Source organism: Lingula anatina, chromosome 3 (genome assembly GCF_051362555.1).
Source record: "Lingula anatina isolate TDL-2025a chromosome 3, LinAna3.0, whole genome shotgun sequence".
In the NCBI taxonomy this organism is placed as follows: Eukaryota; Metazoa; Brachiopoda; class Lingulata; order Lingulida; family Lingulidae; genus Lingula; species Lingula anatina.
Genome location: NC_141769.1, coordinates 13,052,001 through 13,073,446, shown reverse-complemented (window position 1 = coordinate 13,073,446; position 21,446 = coordinate 13,052,001). Strand labels below are relative to the sequence as shown.

At 37.8% G+C, this 21,446-nt stretch overlaps 4 protein-coding genes across 6 annotated transcripts; all 4 read left to right on the top strand.

Moving 5' to 3' along the window:
• The first annotated feature begins 31 nt into the window (after positions 1 to 31).
• LOC106178506 (uncharacterized) lies at positions 32 to 1,947 on the top strand. The gene is made up of 3 exons (XM_013561717.3): positions 32 to 181; positions 485 to 880; positions 1,287 to 1,947. Exons 2-3 carry the CDS (start codon positions 495 to 497, stop codon positions 1,435 to 1,437), a joined length of 537 nt encoding a protein of 178 aa, XP_013417171.2. The 5' UTR covers positions 32 to 181; positions 485 to 494; the 3' UTR covers positions 1,438 to 1,947.
• Positions 1,948 to 2,713: 766 nt separating this feature from the next.
• Positions 2,714 to 9,379, top strand: LOC106178507 (uncharacterized). Of its 3 annotated transcripts, none has more exons than XM_087009902.1 (4): positions 2,714 to 2,948; positions 6,714 to 7,073; positions 7,478 to 7,594; positions 7,914 to 9,379. In XM_087009902.1, exons 1-4 carry the CDS (start codon positions 2,894 to 2,896, stop codon positions 8,288 to 8,290), a joined length of 909 nt encoding a protein of 302 aa, XP_086866028.1. In that variant the 5' UTR covers positions 2,714 to 2,893; the 3' UTR covers positions 8,291 to 9,379. The 3 variants fall into 3 exon arrangements, with proteins under 3 accessions (XP_086866028.1, XP_086866031.1, XP_086866030.1); XM_087009905.1 differs by lacking the exon at positions 2,714 to 2,948 and adding an exon at positions 3,267 to 3,409; XM_087009904.1 differs by lacking the exon at positions 2,714 to 2,948 and adding an exon at positions 6,225 to 6,351.
• Positions 9,380 to 10,360: 981 nt separating this feature from the next.
• On the top strand, positions 10,361 to 15,086 carry LOC106178495 (sulfotransferase 1A2). Its single transcript, XM_013561703.2, has 6 exons — positions 10,361 to 10,683; positions 12,029 to 12,210; positions 12,590 to 12,746; positions 13,241 to 13,335; positions 13,461 to 13,656; positions 14,083 to 15,086. The coding sequence occupies exons 1-6, from the start codon at positions 10,482 to 10,484 to the stop codon at positions 14,193 to 14,195; spliced, it is 945 nt and encodes a 314-aa protein (XP_013417157.2). The 5' UTR covers positions 10,361 to 10,481; the 3' UTR covers positions 14,196 to 15,086.
• A 431-nt stretch (positions 15,087 to 15,517) lies between these two features.
• On the top strand, positions 15,518 to 19,777 carry LOC106178493 (sulfotransferase 1C2). The gene is made up of 6 exons (XM_087009901.1): positions 15,518 to 15,872; positions 16,474 to 16,655; positions 16,908 to 17,064; positions 17,257 to 17,351; positions 17,623 to 17,818; positions 18,455 to 19,777. Exons 1-6 carry the CDS (start codon positions 15,671 to 15,673, stop codon positions 18,565 to 18,567), a joined length of 945 nt encoding a protein of 314 aa, XP_086866027.1. The 5' UTR covers positions 15,518 to 15,670; the 3' UTR covers positions 18,568 to 19,777.
• Positions 19,778 to 21,446: the final 1,669 nt, after the last annotated feature.

The following is a 21,446-nucleotide window of genomic DNA, read 5'->3' as shown; positions in this document are numbered from 1 at the left end:
TGATAAGGATCGTTCCTAGAAACAACCTTCTGAGTAAATTGAATGTTAACCGAAAATGTATTCCCAAGGTTATTAAGGTGTATAAAAAGCATATAATAATCAACACAAATATCACTCTTTCGAACTAAGTGAAGGAAAATCACATTCAAGCGTTAAACTTTACCGACAGAGGGATATTACGGTAAGTTACAGTTGTATTAAGCAGTTAGTATTGGCATCGTTCGTTTTACTAGAAATATTCGTAAGTTATACTTTATAATATGATTGTTTTATAACAGATATTGCCTCATGTGTAAGACAGAGAGACACTAAATATAAGGATAAAATTGCTGTTGTCATCTAGTTGATATTTTTTAGTTAAGACGTTACAAATAAAAAATGACAATGTATCACACATCCTTGGAAACACAAGTAAAATCCTGGATCTGCCAGCCGATATCTTGGTGTCTATTCTACCTTCTCACTACGGTGCACCTTTCTCCAGGTACTCCGCCATGCGTCCGCTGATTGTTGGAGTAGCCATCTTGGCTGTTTTGGTAGCGATCCACTTGGATTCGGTCCTGTCCGTCTGCTGCAGGGAGAAAATGAAGGGGAACTGGTGTCGTGATTGCCAAAAGCAAACTAGCGTGTGGAGACTCAAGGCATACTGCGGCGTGGGTGGCTGTAACGTCTTTGGGTGCGACTGTAAAGGGGGGTGTAGAAAGTCGCCACTAGGGAAAGTCTGCGTTTCTTACAAGTCGGGTGGTTTTTGGTTGACCAAGAAGTACACGTGCAGGTGTGTTGGACTAGGAGACGCCCCTGTTGAACAGTATGACGAACAGCAGAACGACGCAGGTGATGAAGATGCATTGAGGACTTTTAACGAACTGGACACCGATAGGTAAACACATGTAAATATGCAATGTATAAGGCTACACCCGCACTGATTATTAGTCCAACGTGCACAAAGGCAAATGATGTTTAATTAACCAGTTTGTCAAAAGTACTTGTAGATTGAACGTTAATTATTCTTTCTTTTTAAAAGTTAGATCTTAAATGCGATACTTTCTTTCAGTCCCACCCGCTAAATAAATAAAATAAATAAATAAATAAATAAATAAATAAATAAATAAATAAATAAATAAGAATAATAGTTGCAACAATGATCGTCTGAAATACTAGATGCCTAAACATCTGGCAAAAAGTATTTAATGTATGTAATATTATAATAATTAAGATCCTCTCTCTATAATTTTGATAGGCCCTACGTATAAAACTACAATAATACATTTCTATTCTTTGTTCAGAGATGGACACATTTCGTCTGTGGAAGCCCAGGATGCCATGCGTGAACTGGGGGTCCCCGAAGCCGAGTTCAGTGACCACATGTCCCGCATGGACAAGGACCAGGACGCCAGAGTGAGCATGGAGGAGTTCGATGACACTCTTGCCATGTGAAGCTTGCCCCGCAGTATATATGCGTTAATTTGACTGTTGTTTTCCTCCGATACTTTATTCTCAATGCCTTACACTTCACACTGACTATAAATTATTTCAATACCTAACTAGAAAAGCACTCCGAGAGCGCAGACCTCCGCCAAGGCAGCAATTTTTTATTATTATTGATTATTGATTGATTATTGATCCGGGTCACCACCAAAAACTAATCATCTCTTCCTTGGCCCACTTCTGACAGTTCTTGAAAATTTCATCAAAATCGGTCCATAACTTTTTGAGTTATGTTGATGACAAACAAACAAGCAGACAGACAAACAGGGGTGAAAACATAACCTCCTTGGCGGAGGTAAAAATTATAGATTTCCTTGCATATTCCAATACGGGACTATGAGTAATTTTTCTAATTGATGATGAAAAAATCGAATCATTCATTTTCTGGATAATAGACTGCATTGTTCAAATATTAGAAATTTAGATATGTCTGTTCAATAAAGAGCATTTGAAATGAAAGTGGTTATCTTTTTTATTTGAGTATGCACGCCCGCGCGCGCGTGTGTGTGTGTGTGAGAGAGAGAGAGAGAGAGAGAGAGAGAGAGAGAGAGAGAGAGAGAAAGAAAGAGAGAGAGAGAGAGAGAGAGAAAGAGAGAGAGAGAGATGGGGGGTTCAAAGATATGAAATGTCCAATGAAATACGAAATAGTGAAAAAAACTTTTTAAAAATCGGCGGCCGTTGCTTATTGCTCACCGGTTGTATTGCTAGGAAAATGATACTAGTTTTAGACTCCTAGCTTTGCGTTATGTGTTGTTGCAAAGGTGGATTAATCACACGCATTTCAATCTTTTTTTTTTGGAAAATTAATGTTGGCCTTTACTTTATGGTCCAATTGATTAATAAATCTGAACTCTGTCTGACTTCATATATGGAGAAAGCTCACTCTTTTTCCAAATAACGCAATATACATGTACATATATGTATGTTCTGATGTAGACTGACGTCCTCGTCTTAAGCCTGAATCAGGAAATGTAGAACTTTTATCACCCACGCAAATTCTCATGTAAAGAAAGTAATTAAAGAATACGTGACTCATATGCCACGCGAATATTTACTGAGTCATTATTTCTCTCCCCAACTAAAAACAGAAACAACACTTGGTTTAAAATGCTTTTATTCACTGTATCGTATGCATCTACATGGGAAGATGAAAATGTACAATAAGAATGCAATTATAAATAAATATATACTATATTAAATAGTGATATAATATGACTACGTGTAAGAAAAATGCAAAACATATATGGCAGAGCCCAAGTGGATCTAACTACTAACTCAACTGCCACTATACTTGTTGGTAATGCGGAAGTGATGTTGTTCATATTTATACACGCTCCAGGAAAAGAGACATGAAGTGAAAGTGTAACCGGTTGTAGATCGAGTTAGCTCCAGATTTGGTTTCAACATGTTCACCCATGGTTGTGCATGTTCCAGACGAGACCTGGCTGGTTTTACAAGGGGTGAGTGATGAAGCCTGCGCTCTACATGTGCTAGCTTTGTTGTAGGCCTATGCTTATGTTACACCCCCATTAATGTATAAGAATCGAAATCTTGCAAAGGGAAAACATATGAATTAATCTTATGTCTTAGATCATAAAATGAAACCAACGCATCTCAGTGTGTGTCTCAAACTTAATAAAATAATCTTGAAGATCTTGCATAGGCCTATTACTAACTTCTGAATCAAGAACTGCTATACTAGTATATGGTTACAAACATGACCTACATATCAGGCATGGATTTATAAACAGTAGGCTATATATAGGCCTATATAGGCCTACCTAGAACACCTGGGCATACACTTTCTTGTCATGATGACTTATTACGGTATATACTACATTTGAAATAATCATGAAGGTACTGTTTTAGTAATTCTGCATAGGCCTGCCGGTGCAGTGATACTACATACCAGTACTAAAAGGTAGGCCTATTAACCTTTTTCATCTTTTGCGGAAATACGAAGTGCGCATGACAGGAACCGCGCGCCACAGGGGTCTTGGTGGTCCTCTGCTGTTTCCAGCACGGCAATGCTAGGTGTAGATGATGTACAAGGTGCGCATATAAAAAGGTCGTATGAAGCGTGCATTGCTTTCTGTAAAACTAAAAAGGTGGCTGAAGCACAGAAATGCGTAAACTGTAGGCAAGAAACAGCTATTTGGACGGAGAATCAAGCAATTAATTATTTTCTTTCTCAGTTTAAATATGATGCGCTTTACAACTAGACTTCACCTAAGCGTCCGAGCTTTCAATAATGATGACGAACTAAAGCTACGGAGTTCTTTTAAATGCTTCCGATAATAAAGATATGCGAAAGAGACTCGTTATTTTTTTATATATAAAATCAAAATAGCCAGTAGACTCGTACACAGCTTTCAAGAGGGTGGACAGGTGCGCAGGCCTACGTCTTCACAATTTTGTACATGTTGTATGCAAGCTGTGGCGATATCACCTCATGTACCGGCAGTGTCAATTCATTACGATTTTTATGTCTTGTTTGAAGGATATCTTAAGAGATTTTTAAAGTGATAAAATGAAAAGATTTCCTGCATTGTTTGACTCGTAACTACTGTGTATACAGGTAAAACTGACACGCAGATCGTTCGTCGGTGAACTGATTAAATCGTTTGGTACCTGATAAGGCATCAGGTGTTACTTGTTCAATTGTTCGGTAAGGCGGGCGGCCACAACTACGACCTTTCCTCTGTAATTAAAACCTTTTAAGTGTTAAATAGGTGAGACAGGAATTCTCGACTCTTTCCCAGACGATAATTAAAGTTTACGTGTCTTATTCTAGTATATGCACAAAATTTACGACAGGTAAAAAATGTCAGCCTTTCGGTCTGACAAGTATGAAAATTTTGTTAATCTGAAACAAAAACAAAATTATAGCAAGAGCCCAAATTATTTGATTTTTAAACGGTTTTATGCGTATTTTCATCGTTTTCAATCACAGACAATTAAAACATTCAAATAAAGTGTTTCCCACACATTTCATACTTTTCAACTATCTAAGACAGTTAAATATACGTAGGCCTACTTTAATACTAAGCATATTTGTATGACTTTACAAATACGTTGTTGGATTATGTTTATTATCCATTTTGTCTTTATCATACATGTATTATGTACGTGTAGCTTACAGAAAGGCTTTTCTGCATTTTTTGTAAAAATATGCCCATTGAATTTTCCAATTCTCTTGTCATTGAGTTCAGAAATAAATTACTTTTTATTTCGCCGATAACGCGTTCAACAAGAGCCGATGTACTTTCTTCTTCGTATGTCTCTGTTGATCTTGATAATGTGAGCCCCGTTTGTACAAATCAGTAATACGTATACGGGACTGAATACATAATAATAAAAATTTTATTAACGTCTCACGTTAAAAAAAAAATAGAACCCACCCTGCTAAGGGTTATTAGAGACTAAAACCTGTGATGGGCCTATAACATTTAAAATGATCACTTATCAATAAAACACACACAAAAAGATATTACATACAAAACTTTTCAAACCTTCTCTTTGTTGTCACACAAAAAGTCGTGAAAGTTCTTGAATTTTTTGTAAGTAGAATCCCCGTGTAAAACTTCAAAGCTTTTACTTTCATTTTCCATAATCTCATGCTTGAAGTCTTTTCTTAATTTTTAGGCCCCGGCCTATTCTTCAATTTTTTCTTCAAATCTTTATGTTTTTTTTTCTCGCATTTTTTACCCCGAGTTCTTTTTGCCGATAGTTCGTTATACCCGTTGTTTAACTAAGCATTTCTGTTTTTTATTAAAGCACCGTTGATCTCCTAATATTATAGTTTTTCGTTCCCGCCTTCGAAATGTTCAGCGCAAACGCGGTGCCCTGCTTTTGATCCAAACTTGCTATATTTTCCTTTCTTTCTACCATATTTTTCATTCTAACGGGTTTGTTGGGAACTTATTAAACCTCATGTGTCGATCTAGCTTACTGTTATTGTAGTAGCGGGACAAAAAGCACGTAAACCCAGCCATGGTTTTAAGCACCGATGTAAGTGTTTCGACGTAGCAGGGCTCCCCTACCCACAATGCAATTTCCATTTCCGGAAAAGATGAAAAAGGCTAATAGGTGTATTTGCATGGTACGTGCATGTCGATTTTGATTTATAACTGAAGCATGCAAGAACACGTATCGAAACAATGCAGACATATCTTCGTCGACGGAGAGAAAATATAGCCTCTAAATGCCCTTGTATATAGTTCCTGCATTCATGTGAACTTACATGAATTATAAAGTACCCGCAGTTACAGGCCCGTAGTCGGAGAGGGGGGGGGTTGGAGGTACTGGAGGTTCGAAAGAACCCAGCTTTTTGCCAGGAAAATGGGTGAAATAACTGGATATAATTTTATCTAAGTTCACGAAGGTTTCATGTTAAACGGGTCACTTTTTCAGAAAAGAACCCTTCCACTTTTGAAAATGCTGGCTACATGCCTGAGTTATTAATAGAAAGAACGTCACTGCATACGAATGGGTCACAAAAAATCCCCTTAATTTAGTTATCAACGGTTTACATGCATCTGTGTCCTTGATAATTCAACAAACCATTTGACTTATTTATATATATTTTAATGGACTACGTCCTTACCTTGAGAATATCAAGACAAAAGTGGCTACATGTACATATTGCATTGACAACAAAAGGTCATACTTGAGAAGCCCTCACATTAAGTACGCATGCGCATTGCATTATTATTATTTTTTTAACCTTGAACTGGTTACCTACCGTATGTTTACATAACAAACTCGCAAAACAAGTCGAGAAAGTTGTGCTTTGTACAAGTAGCATCTAAGCCGAATATCATAACAGTATGTTTGGGTATATTTCCGTTCATCACCATAAAGGTACGTAATCGCATTATAACCACTGCAATGTGTTTTTAAAGTTATAAATTGTTTCTTTTTGGAAGCATGCATTATAACATGTACGTGTTAGTGACGCACGGAGCTAGCTCGGCTGTCACTTTTATCTCTTGATGGTCACAAAAACATGAACGATGCGTTTACCGCACTGGCGATTTGAAATGCCCGATCTGAAAAAAGACCTCTGTTCAGAATCAAGTATATTATTTTTAAACGTATTAAATTTGCCATGGACCCATCTACATGTATGCGTTACTAAATACAAAATATTTCCATGTGTCAAGCGTATTACCAAGTTCTGGAGCTAAGATCAGTGATTTAGTCTTGACGATGAATACTTTCAGGCCTCCGCGTTGTTCTTATTGTCCTTCGAATGAGCGCAACATCATCCCAGTCCGAAGTACCCGGGGACAGAAACAACAGCGAAAGCCTGCCCAGCTGTGATGTACCACAACAGTTTTATCAGAGAATCAACGGGCGAGTTGTGTGTGCGAACTGCTCCAAGTGTCCCCCAGGCTGGGGAGTGGACAATGAATGTATAGACTTTAGTGACACCACATGTAAACGGTGTGAGGAAGGGAAGACCTACTCGTTAGAGTATCCTCACACCAGAGTTTGTGATGTGTGTAAGGTCTGTGAGGGCCAGGTCGTGGTGCGGAGGTGTACTGTTTACACTGATGTTCTTTGTGGACGGTGCAAACCAGGTGTGTAACCATATACTCTTTTTTTATGCCAGCCAGAGGGTTATACTCGCCCCCCATGAACCCATCTGTGACGCTTTTAATGTCCACTTTATCAAATCCCTGATACAGCAATAATGATTTACACTTACAGTCACTAGGATAAATCTTATATAGGGCCTAATTAAATCTATCGATCAGTGTGTTTGTGACTGTTTGCATGTGTGCGTGTGTGTACTTGTGTTGGGGGGAGGGGTTAAACTTTTATACAAGCAGCGAATTAAATAACATGTAACTTACAAGCTGAATAAAATAAGATTTAGAATAAACGTCTCCCATATTTATTCCCCTTGAAAGACAAGATGACACTAGATCTATGCATCTGTTCCATGTTAGTTTCAAGAGCAGTTGTTTTTTCTCTTCCCCAGGGTTCGCATTGGACGAAAGCACACTTGAATGCGAGCCTGTCGACACACACAGCAGTTGGAGAGGAATGGTCAGTGGTGAGACCACGGTCATTTCAGTGACTCAAGGAGTTTCAACCGGTGAGCTGTAACTATATGTAATGTGGAGGGGTACATATAAGATAAGTCCAGGCCCACTTAGAATTTATTTTCTTCCAGAGGCCAGTTTTTTTTTTTGAAAATTTTTCGCTCTCAGTTCAGATATGTATTATGAATTAGCAAAATACATGTAAATATGTGTGAACAGTCTACACTGGTATCTAGTGAAGAAAAACCTCTCTGCTGTAGAGTGGTTTTATTATATGGGCTACTTGTACCGGTACATATTATATAAGACTACAATGGGGTGATGTACAAGTATGAACTAATACATCTCAACACTTTTTGTGTTTTTTTACAGCTACTGTTATGAGAATAGAGGGGTCTTCAGCGAGTGGGAGACTTGAGAAGGATGTAGGCCTATCAGTTGCTCTGTCGGCCCTAATAATAATAATAATAATAGTGCTACTGGTGTCGATTCTGGTGTGGAAGAGAAAGTGTCCTTGTAAACTACCGGTATTAGCAAAAAGGGGCAGAGACGCACAGCATCAAGGACTCCTGCAAGAACGTTCCGAAGTGGCGAATTCGGAATCATATTCAGGGACCCATGTCACTCAAGACAAAGGAGTCACAGTTCCTGTATCTTGTCAAAATAATGCAGGTAGTAATGAGGTTAGTTCAGACACACTGAGCACTGACCAAAGTGTCCTCCTCGACCCCCTAGGAGAAGAAATATGAACTCTATGACCAAATAATAACAGCTTGAATAAAATTCAGATGTATATTTGGAATTTTACATCAAGGCGACCGCGGTCAGAATAAACTCTTAAAGATCACAGAAGTGAAATGTTTGCACCTTGCACCATCACGTCTGAGGCATACTTCGTAGCAGCCGCGAATCCGCCTGCAAATTTTCGCGAAAACTGATAAGTGAAATTAGTGATTTAAGTTCAAGTTTATTTCTAACGACTGGTAAGGCTATTTTTTCAGTAAAATACCTACTTATATCAATGTGCAATATACTGAATTTCATTTTTATGTAATCAAATCTAGTAATGATTCAATATTTTTGTGTATTTCAAGTGTATGGTAACCCCGTTATCTAGGCTGTACATGCTGGAAAAAGGTACATGCACGAACAGAGGCTGTTTTGATCACTAAGTGTGACCAGTTCTTATTTTGGCCAACCTCTGGTTATAAAATCACCGTGGAGATGGACCGATCCTGTTAGATCTATCTAGGGATGAGAACCCAGTCACAGACCATCTGGATCGACCTCACTCCCTGGGGGTTCACGCTAAATTGCTGTCAGCGTCCGGGAGCAGAGCGCGCACTAAAGTAAATTACCCCCTTACAGCTTACAGCGGGACAGACATTTAAGCAGGTCAAGCTGACAGCAATCTAGTAAGACTCCCCAGGGGGATAGATCGATCTAAATATCCGTGGAAATAGTCTCATAGAGTGCATTCCCAGAGATTTAGATCGATCCATCCGTCAGCCGAGCGCGCACGACAGTTAATTGCCACCTTACAGCCTTAAGAAGGCGGGACAGTAGCTTAAGCCGGCTGACAGTAATCTAGTGAGACTCCCCACAGGGATAGATCGATCTAAAATCTGTGGGAATGGGGTCTTAGTTTCAGAATCTCAGCTAACACAATATTTACTCCAGACCGATTAACTAGATCTGAGCGTGCGTGGGCAGCAGGCGCCTTTCAATTTTCACATTTACTTTTTTACAAACTTAATTTATTATTATTATTTTATGTTATGAATTATTTATAATATTATGAATAATTTTTATGATAGCGCAATAAATGAAAAACAGGTCGCTGGCGTTGTCCTTCTTTAGCGATATACATGTAGTTTATCAATTTCTTTCAGTTTAAAAGCACAGTGAGTTTGGTAATTGATTGGCATAACACATAAGATCCATGCATTTTCAGATAAGTGTAGTCAACAGTCATGTCGGTGGTCAGAGCTTGAAAGGAACGAAAGAGACCCCCAGCTATCTAAACAAAATCATACGAAAATTGCAGACGAGATGAGTGTCTTGTCTGATTTAAAATAGCGGAGTCTTGCACTTGTGGCCGAGGTATTGCTCGATGGACACACATAATCTACACGACATTAAAATGTTATTAGCATTACATGGAGGATAGTAACGAGAAATGGCAATTCAAACTGAACACAGTTAATTTTTTATAGCCCAGCGTGACGTATACTCTGTACTTGTGTGCTTGTGTTTCATTTCGTTTTGGAAACTTTGTAACTACTACGTAAATTAATGCTTACATTTGTTCACATTTATCTTATCGAACCTGCAACGTAAATTGTCTTTTTTTGTATATATTCTACATGGTTACTTCCCTCAAGCACGAGTTTTTACTGATGATCTAGCACCGCTTATTCGTCCCGAATCTCTTATAAAAAGAAGAGAATAAACTCACGAAGACCCCAAAAAATTTGGTCCACTAATGAATTTTAGCATAATTTTCGATTCCTCTTCGATTCCTCTTTGCAAAATCATTGGCATGATTAAAATACTTTTTTTATCGAAACTTTTTTTTGTGGTGTTTGATGTTTTTCGGAATTACTTACCATACGCATATCCGCCTAGTGGAAACCTGTCTAGTCAGAAACCTCGATTGAAAGGTAAAAAAAAAACATAGTTTTCTTTTTTTTAGCAAACTCTATAAATTTTCGTTACTCATATTTACAATTCGAAACGGCCAGGGAACGCTTAAAATTTAAGTATGGCAAAGCAAACGTCAATAACTAGAGCGTGTAACACGGCTCCTGAGGGTATGAAAAAAATCTTTCTATAGAGCTCAAGTCTTCCATAGTATACCTTAAACAGAGCGGGACAAGGAGGTGACGCTTTATGATTGAATAAATTACTAGCAGCTTAAAAGCATCACAGTAGGGCATCATGTCTGGGGCCATAGTTGACGAATACAAGGAAGGTAAAACTGTTTTATGTCCTGATGGAAACGGGGTGTGTGTAACCCTTAAGGACACGGACGGTATCACCGGCTGCCTGCCTTTGAGCAGACTAGGGGAGATAGTACGGAACTTTTCCAAATTCCCCCTGCGAAAAGACGACATATTTCTAACGGCCAGTATGAAGTCAGGTAATACAGTGCATTAAGTTTGATCAACTGAGTGCCAAATTCGATAATTTTGATTACAAAGGGCGAGCTGGTGCGCTACATTTAGCAAGAATATCTGTAAAGCATTTCTGTTTTTAAAAGTTGGCAAGTATCTTATACATTGGCAAGTAGATGGCGGTGGTGGCCTGATCATAAAGACTGTCAAGTATTAGGAAATGTGTTGTATGAATGTAACCCAGGTCATACAATCAACGGCGCGGAACGCGTGCCTTTACGCTAGCGCGGTGTTGTCATGTTACTTCCAACGAAGGTGGCACGGTGTAAGTGACACTAGGCTTTCAGAAAATACTAAAAACGTTTCAAATATTTAAAAATAAAATCTTGAGATTGCATTTTCTTTGTAGCAGTCATTTGGTTCCAAGGCTTACTCTTATTTCAAAAACTCCACCTAAAAAGATACCGATTTTTAAGTTATTATTCTAATAGAGATATAGTGGACGCTTGAAATCTGTACAGTTTAAAGCTTGGTAACAGATTTCTGCGACCGATTTATTTCCTTTTTCTATCGTTCCAGTTGGAATAAAACATATGTTTGTCTTTGTTGTTTGATATGACACCTTGAAAGACCAATGATATTGACGAAATGAGAGCAAAAGCATCTTGTCTTGTAATTCTATAACACATTATATGAAATAATAACTCAAACATGGGAAAATGTAAACTTTGAACATTTTGAGAGACCAAAGTAGGATTTCGAGGCGGTGGGAATACTTTTTGGTAAAAAAATGTACGTGTCTGTCCTGAATTTTACCTTTTTGATATAAGTTTAGATAAGTATTTTGTCAATAAATGGAATAGTTCTAAAATCATTCAGCATAAAGCTTGATACTTCAGACTGACAGCGGTACTTTTGAAACCGTTGAAAATTATTTTTTCTTCAAATTTACTATAAAATGGACCAAAAACCTTTCTTAATGTTTTGTAAGGTACACATGCATAGTATAAAGCGTAATTCAACAATTTACACGATGTTGCACAACTTGTAATTTTATGAACGCGACGCCATGTCAACGCACCCTAGTAATCTTAAATATTTACCTATACACCGAGCAAGTAGTCCGGCCCTTGAGTCTTATGGCTGTTTAAATAATGTTCGCCTGGTTTACAATTCTCTGATCAGATGCTTATTTTCCCAAAGGCTTGTAAATACTATAGTTGATAAATATATGTATTTAAAGCTGAAACTATCTCCACACACCTTTAGGGTAATGCATTTTATGTTTTGCGTGTACTTCAGATTAAAAAAGAAGGTAAAGAAACAGTCCGTATGTCTTAAATGGTAGATGTTAGTTTAATATATCTTCAGGTACCCATCTTGTGTGGGAAATAGCAACCATGTTAACCATGGATGTAACAGAACTTACAGACCTGCCGAAACAGGCATCCATGATAGAGGCAATAACTGACGAGGCACTTGAAAGTTTGCCGTCTCCACGTGTTCTGAACTCCCATTTTCCTGAATGGATGTACCCCAAACAAGCTCTTCGGGTAGGTCCAAACTTTGACATATTGGAGCACACACACTCACACTCGCACTCCCGAACGCACACAGCGTCACGTGCCAACAAGCACATACACTTCTACATTCACTCTTGATAAATATCCCAAAACGTAAGTTGCAAAAAAACTTTTGACACATACCAAAGCAACTTATTCTTTACAGAATGTTTATACGCAAAAACGGATGACACCTTTTATGGGCTTATGATATCCATTACCAACAATATATGTGAAGTGGTAAGAATATAACCCAAAACCATTCGCAGACACGTCATCACCAAGTCAAAACTTCCATCAAGTCTTTGCAAAAGCCCATGTCTTTGGGGGATGTAACACTTGTTAAATTGCATTATAATAATTCTTTCAGGAAAATAAATTCCTCCATGTTATTCGCAACCCCAAGGATACATTCGTGTCTTTATACTACATGTTTTACGGTCTGAAAATATTTGACTACCATGGCACTTGGGATGGCTTCTTTGAATTTATGATGGCACGCCAAAACAAAGGCCTGGATCCATTAGGTATGAGAATATCATGAAGGGATATTTAGTACACGTACGTCTACAGGTAGCAAACAGGAACCTGTTTCATGAAATACATTTTTTAGTACATGAATGACGAATGATCATTACCGTTTACAAGAAGTTGCTAACTAACGAAAGCTACGTGTCTGGCTACTATAACAGTTTATTCACGTGTAACAAGATTTTGTTAGCTATACCTGGAAAACCGTATTGAATTACGCAGTGACAAGAGGCAGGCTCTCGAAAGCATTTTACTATTATATTTCTGCCACTTAAAACTAAAGTAATTATGCAGTCTCTAATTGGGAGGTATGGAATGGCATGGGTAATAGGTAGAAGACAGAATCTATACTAGGACTAGGCTCGCCTCGCCCAAAATAATATTCCATTGACCCCATACATTAGATATCGTTTACTGTTCTAAACATTTGCGACTTTTCAATTTCTTGTTCAATTCAAAGTTTGTTTATAGGGTAATATGTATATTCCAGAATACAATGATTGGCCAGTCAATGTCCTGTCCTGGTATAACCTTTCCAAGACCAATCCTAACATTCTGAACGTTTACTTCGAAGACCTGATTGAGGTAATATACTGTAGACATTTGGTGGCTAACAACCATTTTTACTATCGTCATGTCTGCTTATGACTTATTTTTTAAAAGAAAAAATGGACATTAACATCATTTTAAAACCTGAATCACAATTCCAGGATCCTGTTCCACAGATAAAGCGTATTGCAGAGCATATAGGTTTTACAAAAGACCAAGCAACGTACGAAAAAATCGCTCAGGCCACGAATTTCAAGTCTATGAGTCAAAATAAAAAGGTTAGGGGACTTAACCTTCAATTCAACACTCCTACATCTAAACATTGGAAGGAAGATTCCGTTGGAATGTACCGAAAAGGTAAACATAACCATTAATTATAATGTTTTATTGCAGTTTCCACTGTATACAGGAAAAAACGGGCAAATCAATTAGTTTCGATTTATCAAATTTTAGTGAAGGTATCTAATAAGAGTGGCAGAATGTTTCTTTTAGTCATGTGCATGAAAGTTTCGGGTTCTTTGTAAAAACACAAAGCAGATACTTTATAAGCCCCAAAGAAAACGCCAACAGTGTATTTTCTTTTTGCAGATGAAGGTCAACGACTTCATTAATTCATTCATGTTCAGTATATGCATCAACTGATTACTTCTTTATTACCTAATTTTCCGCATTTACTTCTTCATACTTCACAAGCGTGTGACGAAAAGGTTAGAGTTAAATACGGCTAGTAATGTACATGCTTTTCACAATGTTTTGACGTCAGTCATGTTTGTTTTTTGTTAGGCAAGGTCGGAGATTGGAAGAACCATTTTACAGTGGCACAAAATGAGCGATTTGACGCCCTCTTTCGGCAGTGGACACAAGGCACAGATCTCAACGTCCGTTTTGAAATATAAGACTCATATATTGTACACCTTAGTGCGAAAATATTTCAATCATCGGTATAAAAGTCTGTACTAGTGCGATAATTGTGTATTGTTAATAAATATGTACCATTGTGACACGACGATGAAACGACGGATATGCATATTCCTCCCAAAAATACTTTTTGTCCGTGGGTCATGCAGAGTACCTGGTAGGACTTTCCACAATGGCAGCTTTCTGTAATATATTCTGATAGGAAACATTACTAGAAAGTTACGCAGTCAGAATGACAAACGGCAGAAAAATATTATACGTATGACTGATATACGTCATTGTTACATGTGCATAAGCCACTGATGAACTACCTCAATCATCTTGGTCAGTCAACATGAGGAATTATCTCTAAAGATCTGCTGGGTGGGATTTATTAGGAATAATCAATTATGCTAACCTCAAACAATCAAAAGGTGAACAGGCATATTTTAAAATTGTTAAAGTAGGGTGGATAACATATCTTTGTTCTACATGTATGAGGGCTGGGAAGATATCGATATCATAAACTGAAGTCAGCAAATAAGTAGATGTAGATGAAGAGAGACAGCTTGGGGGATACACTGTATCCACATGGTGATTGTCTGCAACCAATGGCAAGAGTACGCCAAAACCCGTTTCCAAGCGGTCGCAAACCAGAAGTAAACGGGCTTTTATTAGACTGCTTAAGTCTTTCTGACATTTCAAGAGATATTAACATCAACTATTTTTTTTGAGTTTTTATCATTTTATCATTTTATAGGTCTGAATTGGGAAAGAAAAAAAGCTTTGCAGGATGTTTGGACAAAAATGAGATAAGGATATTTTAAACGCTAATATTATACCTTTACTAATGTGAACTGTATTTCGGCTTCGCAGTGTCTTTTTAAATAAATGTGCACTTTAATTTTAATTTGGCAGAATAACTGTACCCAAGCCAGAAAATCAGTTCCAATGTGTGTCAGCTACTTCATTTTCGAATCTCCATATAAGCATATACATGTACCTTACAACTCACCCGCTTTAATTTAAATTTAGCGCACAAATCAAAAACACGCATTACCATCACATTGTAAATTGTGCACGTTTTCCCCAAAAAGGCGTGTAACGGAGTTATGCGCTGTTACTTAGGCCGTAAAATTTTCTATGCCGGTTAAACTGATATCTTAGACATAGAAATAACATGGAATTTTTTTACCGACCCTGGGCATTTGTGCTCACAAATCTGATACTCTAGTAGGCAAATCCTTTTATGAGGTTGAATACGACATAGTTTAAGAGAAAAATCATAAAAATATCCGTGGATAAATTCTGTCAGCGATTATTCGTTCTGGCACCGCACTCGCTAGTCTGACACTAGTTCTGATCCCAATTTCTCTCCCAAATCCCGCAAAATATCGCTGGATTTTATGCAAAGTTGTGACATTTGAGCTGTCTCGAATCATTCCCATTTTATCTTGCCAGTCTGTAAGTCAACATGGACGCCGATACTGCAGACGTGTACAGAGAGGGAAAGGTGGTGAGATGCCCTGATGGAAATGGAGATATTATTACCCTCAAGGACACAGAGAGTATCAACGGGATAGTGCCATTTGACCGCATTGGGGAGATATCGCGCAATTTCTGCAAGTTCCCGCTCCGCAAAGAAGATATATTTCTTACGGCTTTTGTGAGGTCGGGTAAGTGCTTGACTCGGTTTTCTCTGCTTCATATGTTTTCAAGATAAGGTTTTATGGCGGTGTGGCAGGAATGGTTGTCATAAGAATAGAACTCCGGTGTCACATTTGCCTAGAACCGAAAGAAAATCAGGCCAGGAAGGGCGAAGGAAGTACATTGTACTGCGCCAAGTGGACTACCATTCCTGTCACAACGGATTTGATGAAAAGGCGAGCAATTAAGAATATATCCAAGTGCACGTAAAAACGGGTGCACTTTACTGATGTCTTAATTGGTCAGTTTATGCTTCTGGGTTGAACTTGTGGTATTGCAATTTGATTTTCACAAGTATTTAATTTTTTTGTTTCAAATTCACAAGTATGACTATTAAAACATATGTTTTTTTGGTTCACATTGTCCACGGTATGGTCGGGTGTCGCTTGCAACTTTATCGTAAATAGCCTACTTTTAAGTGTACAGAGGTAGGTTATCAGAAAGTTAAAAGACAGTACTGATGTCACGGTCAGATCATGGGTAACTACCGATAGAGACTTGAGCAAATAAAACGTTATATTCGTCCAAGGTTGAGGTAACAAGATGCTAATTTAGAAATCTCACTCAAAGGTACTCACGTGGTGTGGGAGATAACAACAATGTTGACCAAGAACATGACCGAACTGACCGACTTACCAAAGCAAGAATCCATGATAGAGATGATGACTGATGAAGCTCTTGAGAGCCTCCCGTCTCCACGTGTCCTGAATAACCATTTCCCTAACTGGCTCTACCCAATGGAAGCCCTGACGGTATCGCCTCGTCTTTCTCTTTATTTCATGTTAAATGCCTTTATTAAAATCCCATAAGCCACTCGCGTACTAAACAAAATTTTACCCACTGAGAATAAATGGTACGTGCATTCAGCCATATCAATAACAGATTGAACCCAAACGACGAGTTTCGATGCTTGTTTTACTTTCTAATTAAAAAAAGGCTCCGTAGCATCAAGCAACAATTATGGTGAGCTTCCAGAAGCATTGCACTTTAAGTTCTACTTTCAGAAAAACAAATTCATCCATGTTATTCGCAATCCGAAGGACGCCCTAGTGTCTTATTATCACATGGCACAGGGCTTAAAGAATTTTAATTACAGCGGAACTTGGAGTGGATACTTTGAGTTCGTCATGGCTCGCCAGAACGCAGGATTAAAACCAATAGGTACGACTTAAATAAGAAGGTTAAATGTTTAAGATGTTATCCACTGGTCAATTGAAGACTATTTTAATTCTAAGGTGATTTAAAATATTTAAATATTTAAGTGATTTTACTGTTCATAACTGTTAAATGACTTACTTCATGATATCTTAGTAAAGAATGTAATGAATAAACAGTAATCTCGTGATATTTCAGACTACAATGATTGGCCAAGTAATGTTCTGCCATGGTACAATCTCTCCAAGACAAACCAAAACATAATGAATGTGTTTTTTGAGGACTTGGTGGAGGTGAACATTCTTTTTACAGTATAATAACAATAACGTTATAAACCCAGAAAAAATAATTTACCGGAGACTAAAATATATAATATAAAAAAAATTGTCACTGGATATTTGGTGACGGTAAAGATATCCTACCTGTTAGAAGAATCTAGAATGAAATACGGAATTTCAGCAAAGCTTATTATATACGTAGTGTGCATCAGCACTATGTATAATTTTATGGGAAATTCCATAAATAAAAGATTTATGAGACATTCTACATGTATCTTATTTGTAGAAACCAATTCCCCAAATTAAACGTATAGCGGAACATATTGGTTTTCCCAAAGACCAAGACACGTATGAACAGATAGCCAAAGCCACCAGCTTTAAAGCAGTGCGCCAGAACAAACGCGTCAAAGGCTTAAACCTCCAGTACAACACTCCCACGTCTCAGCCCTGGAAGGATGGCTCTCCCGGGATTTACAGAAAAGGTATAAGTGATTTGGATTATTAGATTCGTCTTGGTACAACTGAGCTTGAGGTTTTTGTTTTGGCTTATTGAATTATGGCCCTAATATATTTTGTTCTTCAGTTTGGGTTCCAGTTGCTCTTAACCTGGGGCCACAGAAATGATTTTCATTAGTCTTAATGCATTATGCACACTAGAAACAAACAGAATACATTTTGGAAGCATAGTATGACTCTGTTTAGACTTGCATGAACAGGTGTGGGATCAGGTGCAAAGTAATTGGTACCCATCTAGAATATATGAAGGAAAAGAAAATCAATCGGGACCAAGTTTGCCTCAAGGAACAAGATGGACGATGCACAAACGTGCGCACTTCACAACGTCACCACTACATAGATCATATTAACATGCCCCTTCCACGTTTGACAAGTGTAGAGATAAAAGTAATGTCTGTAAAGGGGTAATACAGGGTTTACTTGTCAGATAAATACTGTACCGGTATATATCGAAGAACACAATGCGACCTTCTTTGTAAATTGGAGAAAAACAGTCATACCATTTTGATTACAAAAAAGGGTATTTATTTATTTATTTATTTATTTATTTATTTATTTATTTATTTATTCTTACACGCTTCTGTTATATTTTTCATTATTAGGCAAGGTTGGAGACTGGAAGAATCACTTTACAGTGGCACAAAACGAGCGCTTTGACGCCCTCTATCGGCAGTGGACACTAAATACAGACATCTGCGTCCGTTTTGAGATTTGAAGGAAAAAAAACAGTAGTTGTGCAATAAATGGTGCACAGATAGAGTACGTTGCGTACCTTACCCATAACATATAAAACAGGGGATTTTCTTACAAAGTGGTTTGTTGCACCGGGTTGCGTCTTACCGTTTCTTCGTGTGCTATGGCAAAGGGGCTACGGAGCTTTTTGATACAAAATAACCATAACGGATTCATATATGGGCAGTTTATCGGTATAAACACAAGATGCTTGTACGATTTAATGGACTATTCAGAAGAAAACGGTGACAAAGGTTTATTTTATGCTCACCGATTTCCGAAAAGCATACGATTCGATCTCATGGAGATTTATAGGCGTAGTACTAAACTTGAACAAAATCTAGCTTTGAATAATGGTTTTAAATGGACATTCATTCAACACTCTTAATTCTTAGAACTTTTCAAGGACACCGACAGGGATTCCGCGTTTAAGGAATTGGCAGAATAATAGGATCGTGATCAAAGACATAACTGACGCCAATTAATAATATGGTGATTTATTTTATTATTAAAAAATTAGCTGGGAAGTTTATTTTAGATTTATTTGGAATGAAAGTAAGCTAAGGAATTGATGTACAAAGTACCGATTTAGAATGTGTGGATTTTTAGAAAAATATGCAAGTTGAAGAGAATGCACTTTGCTTGATAGTCGTGTGGAAAAACGAAAAGAAAAAAATTGCATTGTGGGATTTTGGGATGTTGAACAAGAACGACAGCATAGAAGTTTTGTATTTGTGATGAGTAGGATGGTTGTGTGTGTAAAATTACATGTTGTATAATTTGTAAAGACTTGAAAAGGATTTTCTTATGAGACAAGCCATAATAGTTACTTAGAGCTCTTGAACTAAAAATGTTTACCTACAATAATCTACGACCGTCTACATTTATATATTGATTATATTCAAAAGTGATGATTTTGTTACACAGTAGTAAACGTAGATTTATGGCTGTGTAACAAAATCATCACTTTTGAATATAATCAATATATTCAAAAGTGATGATTTTGTTACACAGTAGTAAACGTAGATTTATGGCTGTGGAGGCAATACTTGCCCTGGCTATGGTCCTTCAGTTCAGAAGTACTCCTCCGGAATGTGACTCCGGACTCAGTCGACCGGCCATCAGCCGCTTCTACATACACAAATTCAAATCGCGAATCTACCATCTAAACATACCGGTTCTTCATAAAAGGACGTGTGAGTAGATATATAGTCCACCCGACCTGTTGCCGTCAGTTGCAATTGGAGCAAGATGTAGTCAATTCCACTGCACTTGCCTTAACACGAAGAAAAAAAAAGAAAGAATTACACAGTTATTTTGATTATATATCTAATCAAGGAAGCATTTACATTATAAATAAGAACTTTAAAAATAAACTTACATGTTTTATCGACAATCTCCCATCACCGAGTACGAATGTGCTGGTTGTGCAATGATTTATGTCAATGTGGAGGTACGTCATCTCTTTATACGAGAAGTCCACCAACGATCAACGCAGAACGGCTGTGGTTTAGTCTGTTAACTGTACTAGTGCGAGTTCAGTCTGTCTGTCAACATGGACGCCGATACTGCAGACGTGTACAGAGAGGGGAAGGTGGTGAGATGCCCTGATGGAAATGGAGACATTATTACCCTCAAGGACACAGAGAGTGTTACCGGGATATTGCCATTTGACCGCCTAGGGGAGATTTCGCAAAGTTAACATTTATTTTAGACGAGGCGTGTCACACAGTAGTGATTATGTAATAGTCAGGGCTTAATCACTGTGTTTACCCGGCAAGAATAAAGCTAACCTGAACTGTTTGTTTATAATGTGAGATGACACGTGCCAAACAGTGAAGTAAACCCGAGAGATTGTAATCCAGCTTTTTAAATTAATTTTCTTTGATAGTTTTAAGTATGAAGGAGGCTTTTGGTTAAGATTGGAGTTTAGATCGTAAACATTAACTATTTTTATATAGGTGAAGAGTTCATATCAACGACAGAGAAACATTTGTATCAAAATTTAGGCTAATTTCTTTAATAATATTTTACGCGTGTTTAATTATAATTTTTCCTGCTTAGTGTGCTGAAGAATCAAGGAGACAATCTTTCGGCCGGCCACCCCTCGCCTTGCCAAATAAAGAAATTTTTGATATTCGACAACGGGCCAATTCCCCAGGCAACTTTAGTGTGCAGTTAATGGGAAGATTGTTTACTGTTGATGAACAAATTCAAAAGGACAGAAATGTTACGGGTGTAGATTGGAGAGATCCTGTATGCAAATATAGACTGAATTATATTAAAGATGCGGCCTACAAAATGTTTATTACTCAAACAACTGACAAGTCTTTTTGAAAAATAAAAATACATTCCATCCATGAACAAAGCAAATAGAAATATAAGGATCTACTATAAAAATAAAGTTCAATCTTGTTTATAGTATGTCCGCTTACATGGGGCTAAGTTGAATCGGAATGATGGGACTGAGCTACCCAACCTGTACCTACATGTACCACTTCTAAGGGAGGGGCAGGCAAGGGGGGATCTGACCAAATAGCACACCGAAGGGGATGACAGGTTGTCATACCTGTCACAACCTCATTCCCTGATGAAGTCTGACTGCAAGCAGATGAAATATTGGATGGTAAGATCAGACAAATATAAGTAGCTACAGACAAAAGAATATTCACAAGTCTAGGTCAATTAACGCTTGGACGATCTTTATTTCAGCGAGCTAGGGTTAGGCTCTTTTGCTAGCAGAAAGTAAGACACGATAATTACCCGACGTGGCATGGCATGATACTATTGTTAACAGAAACCAAACAGCGCATGGATGACAATGTTATTTCCATGGTTACCGCGCCAGGCCGTATGAACAAC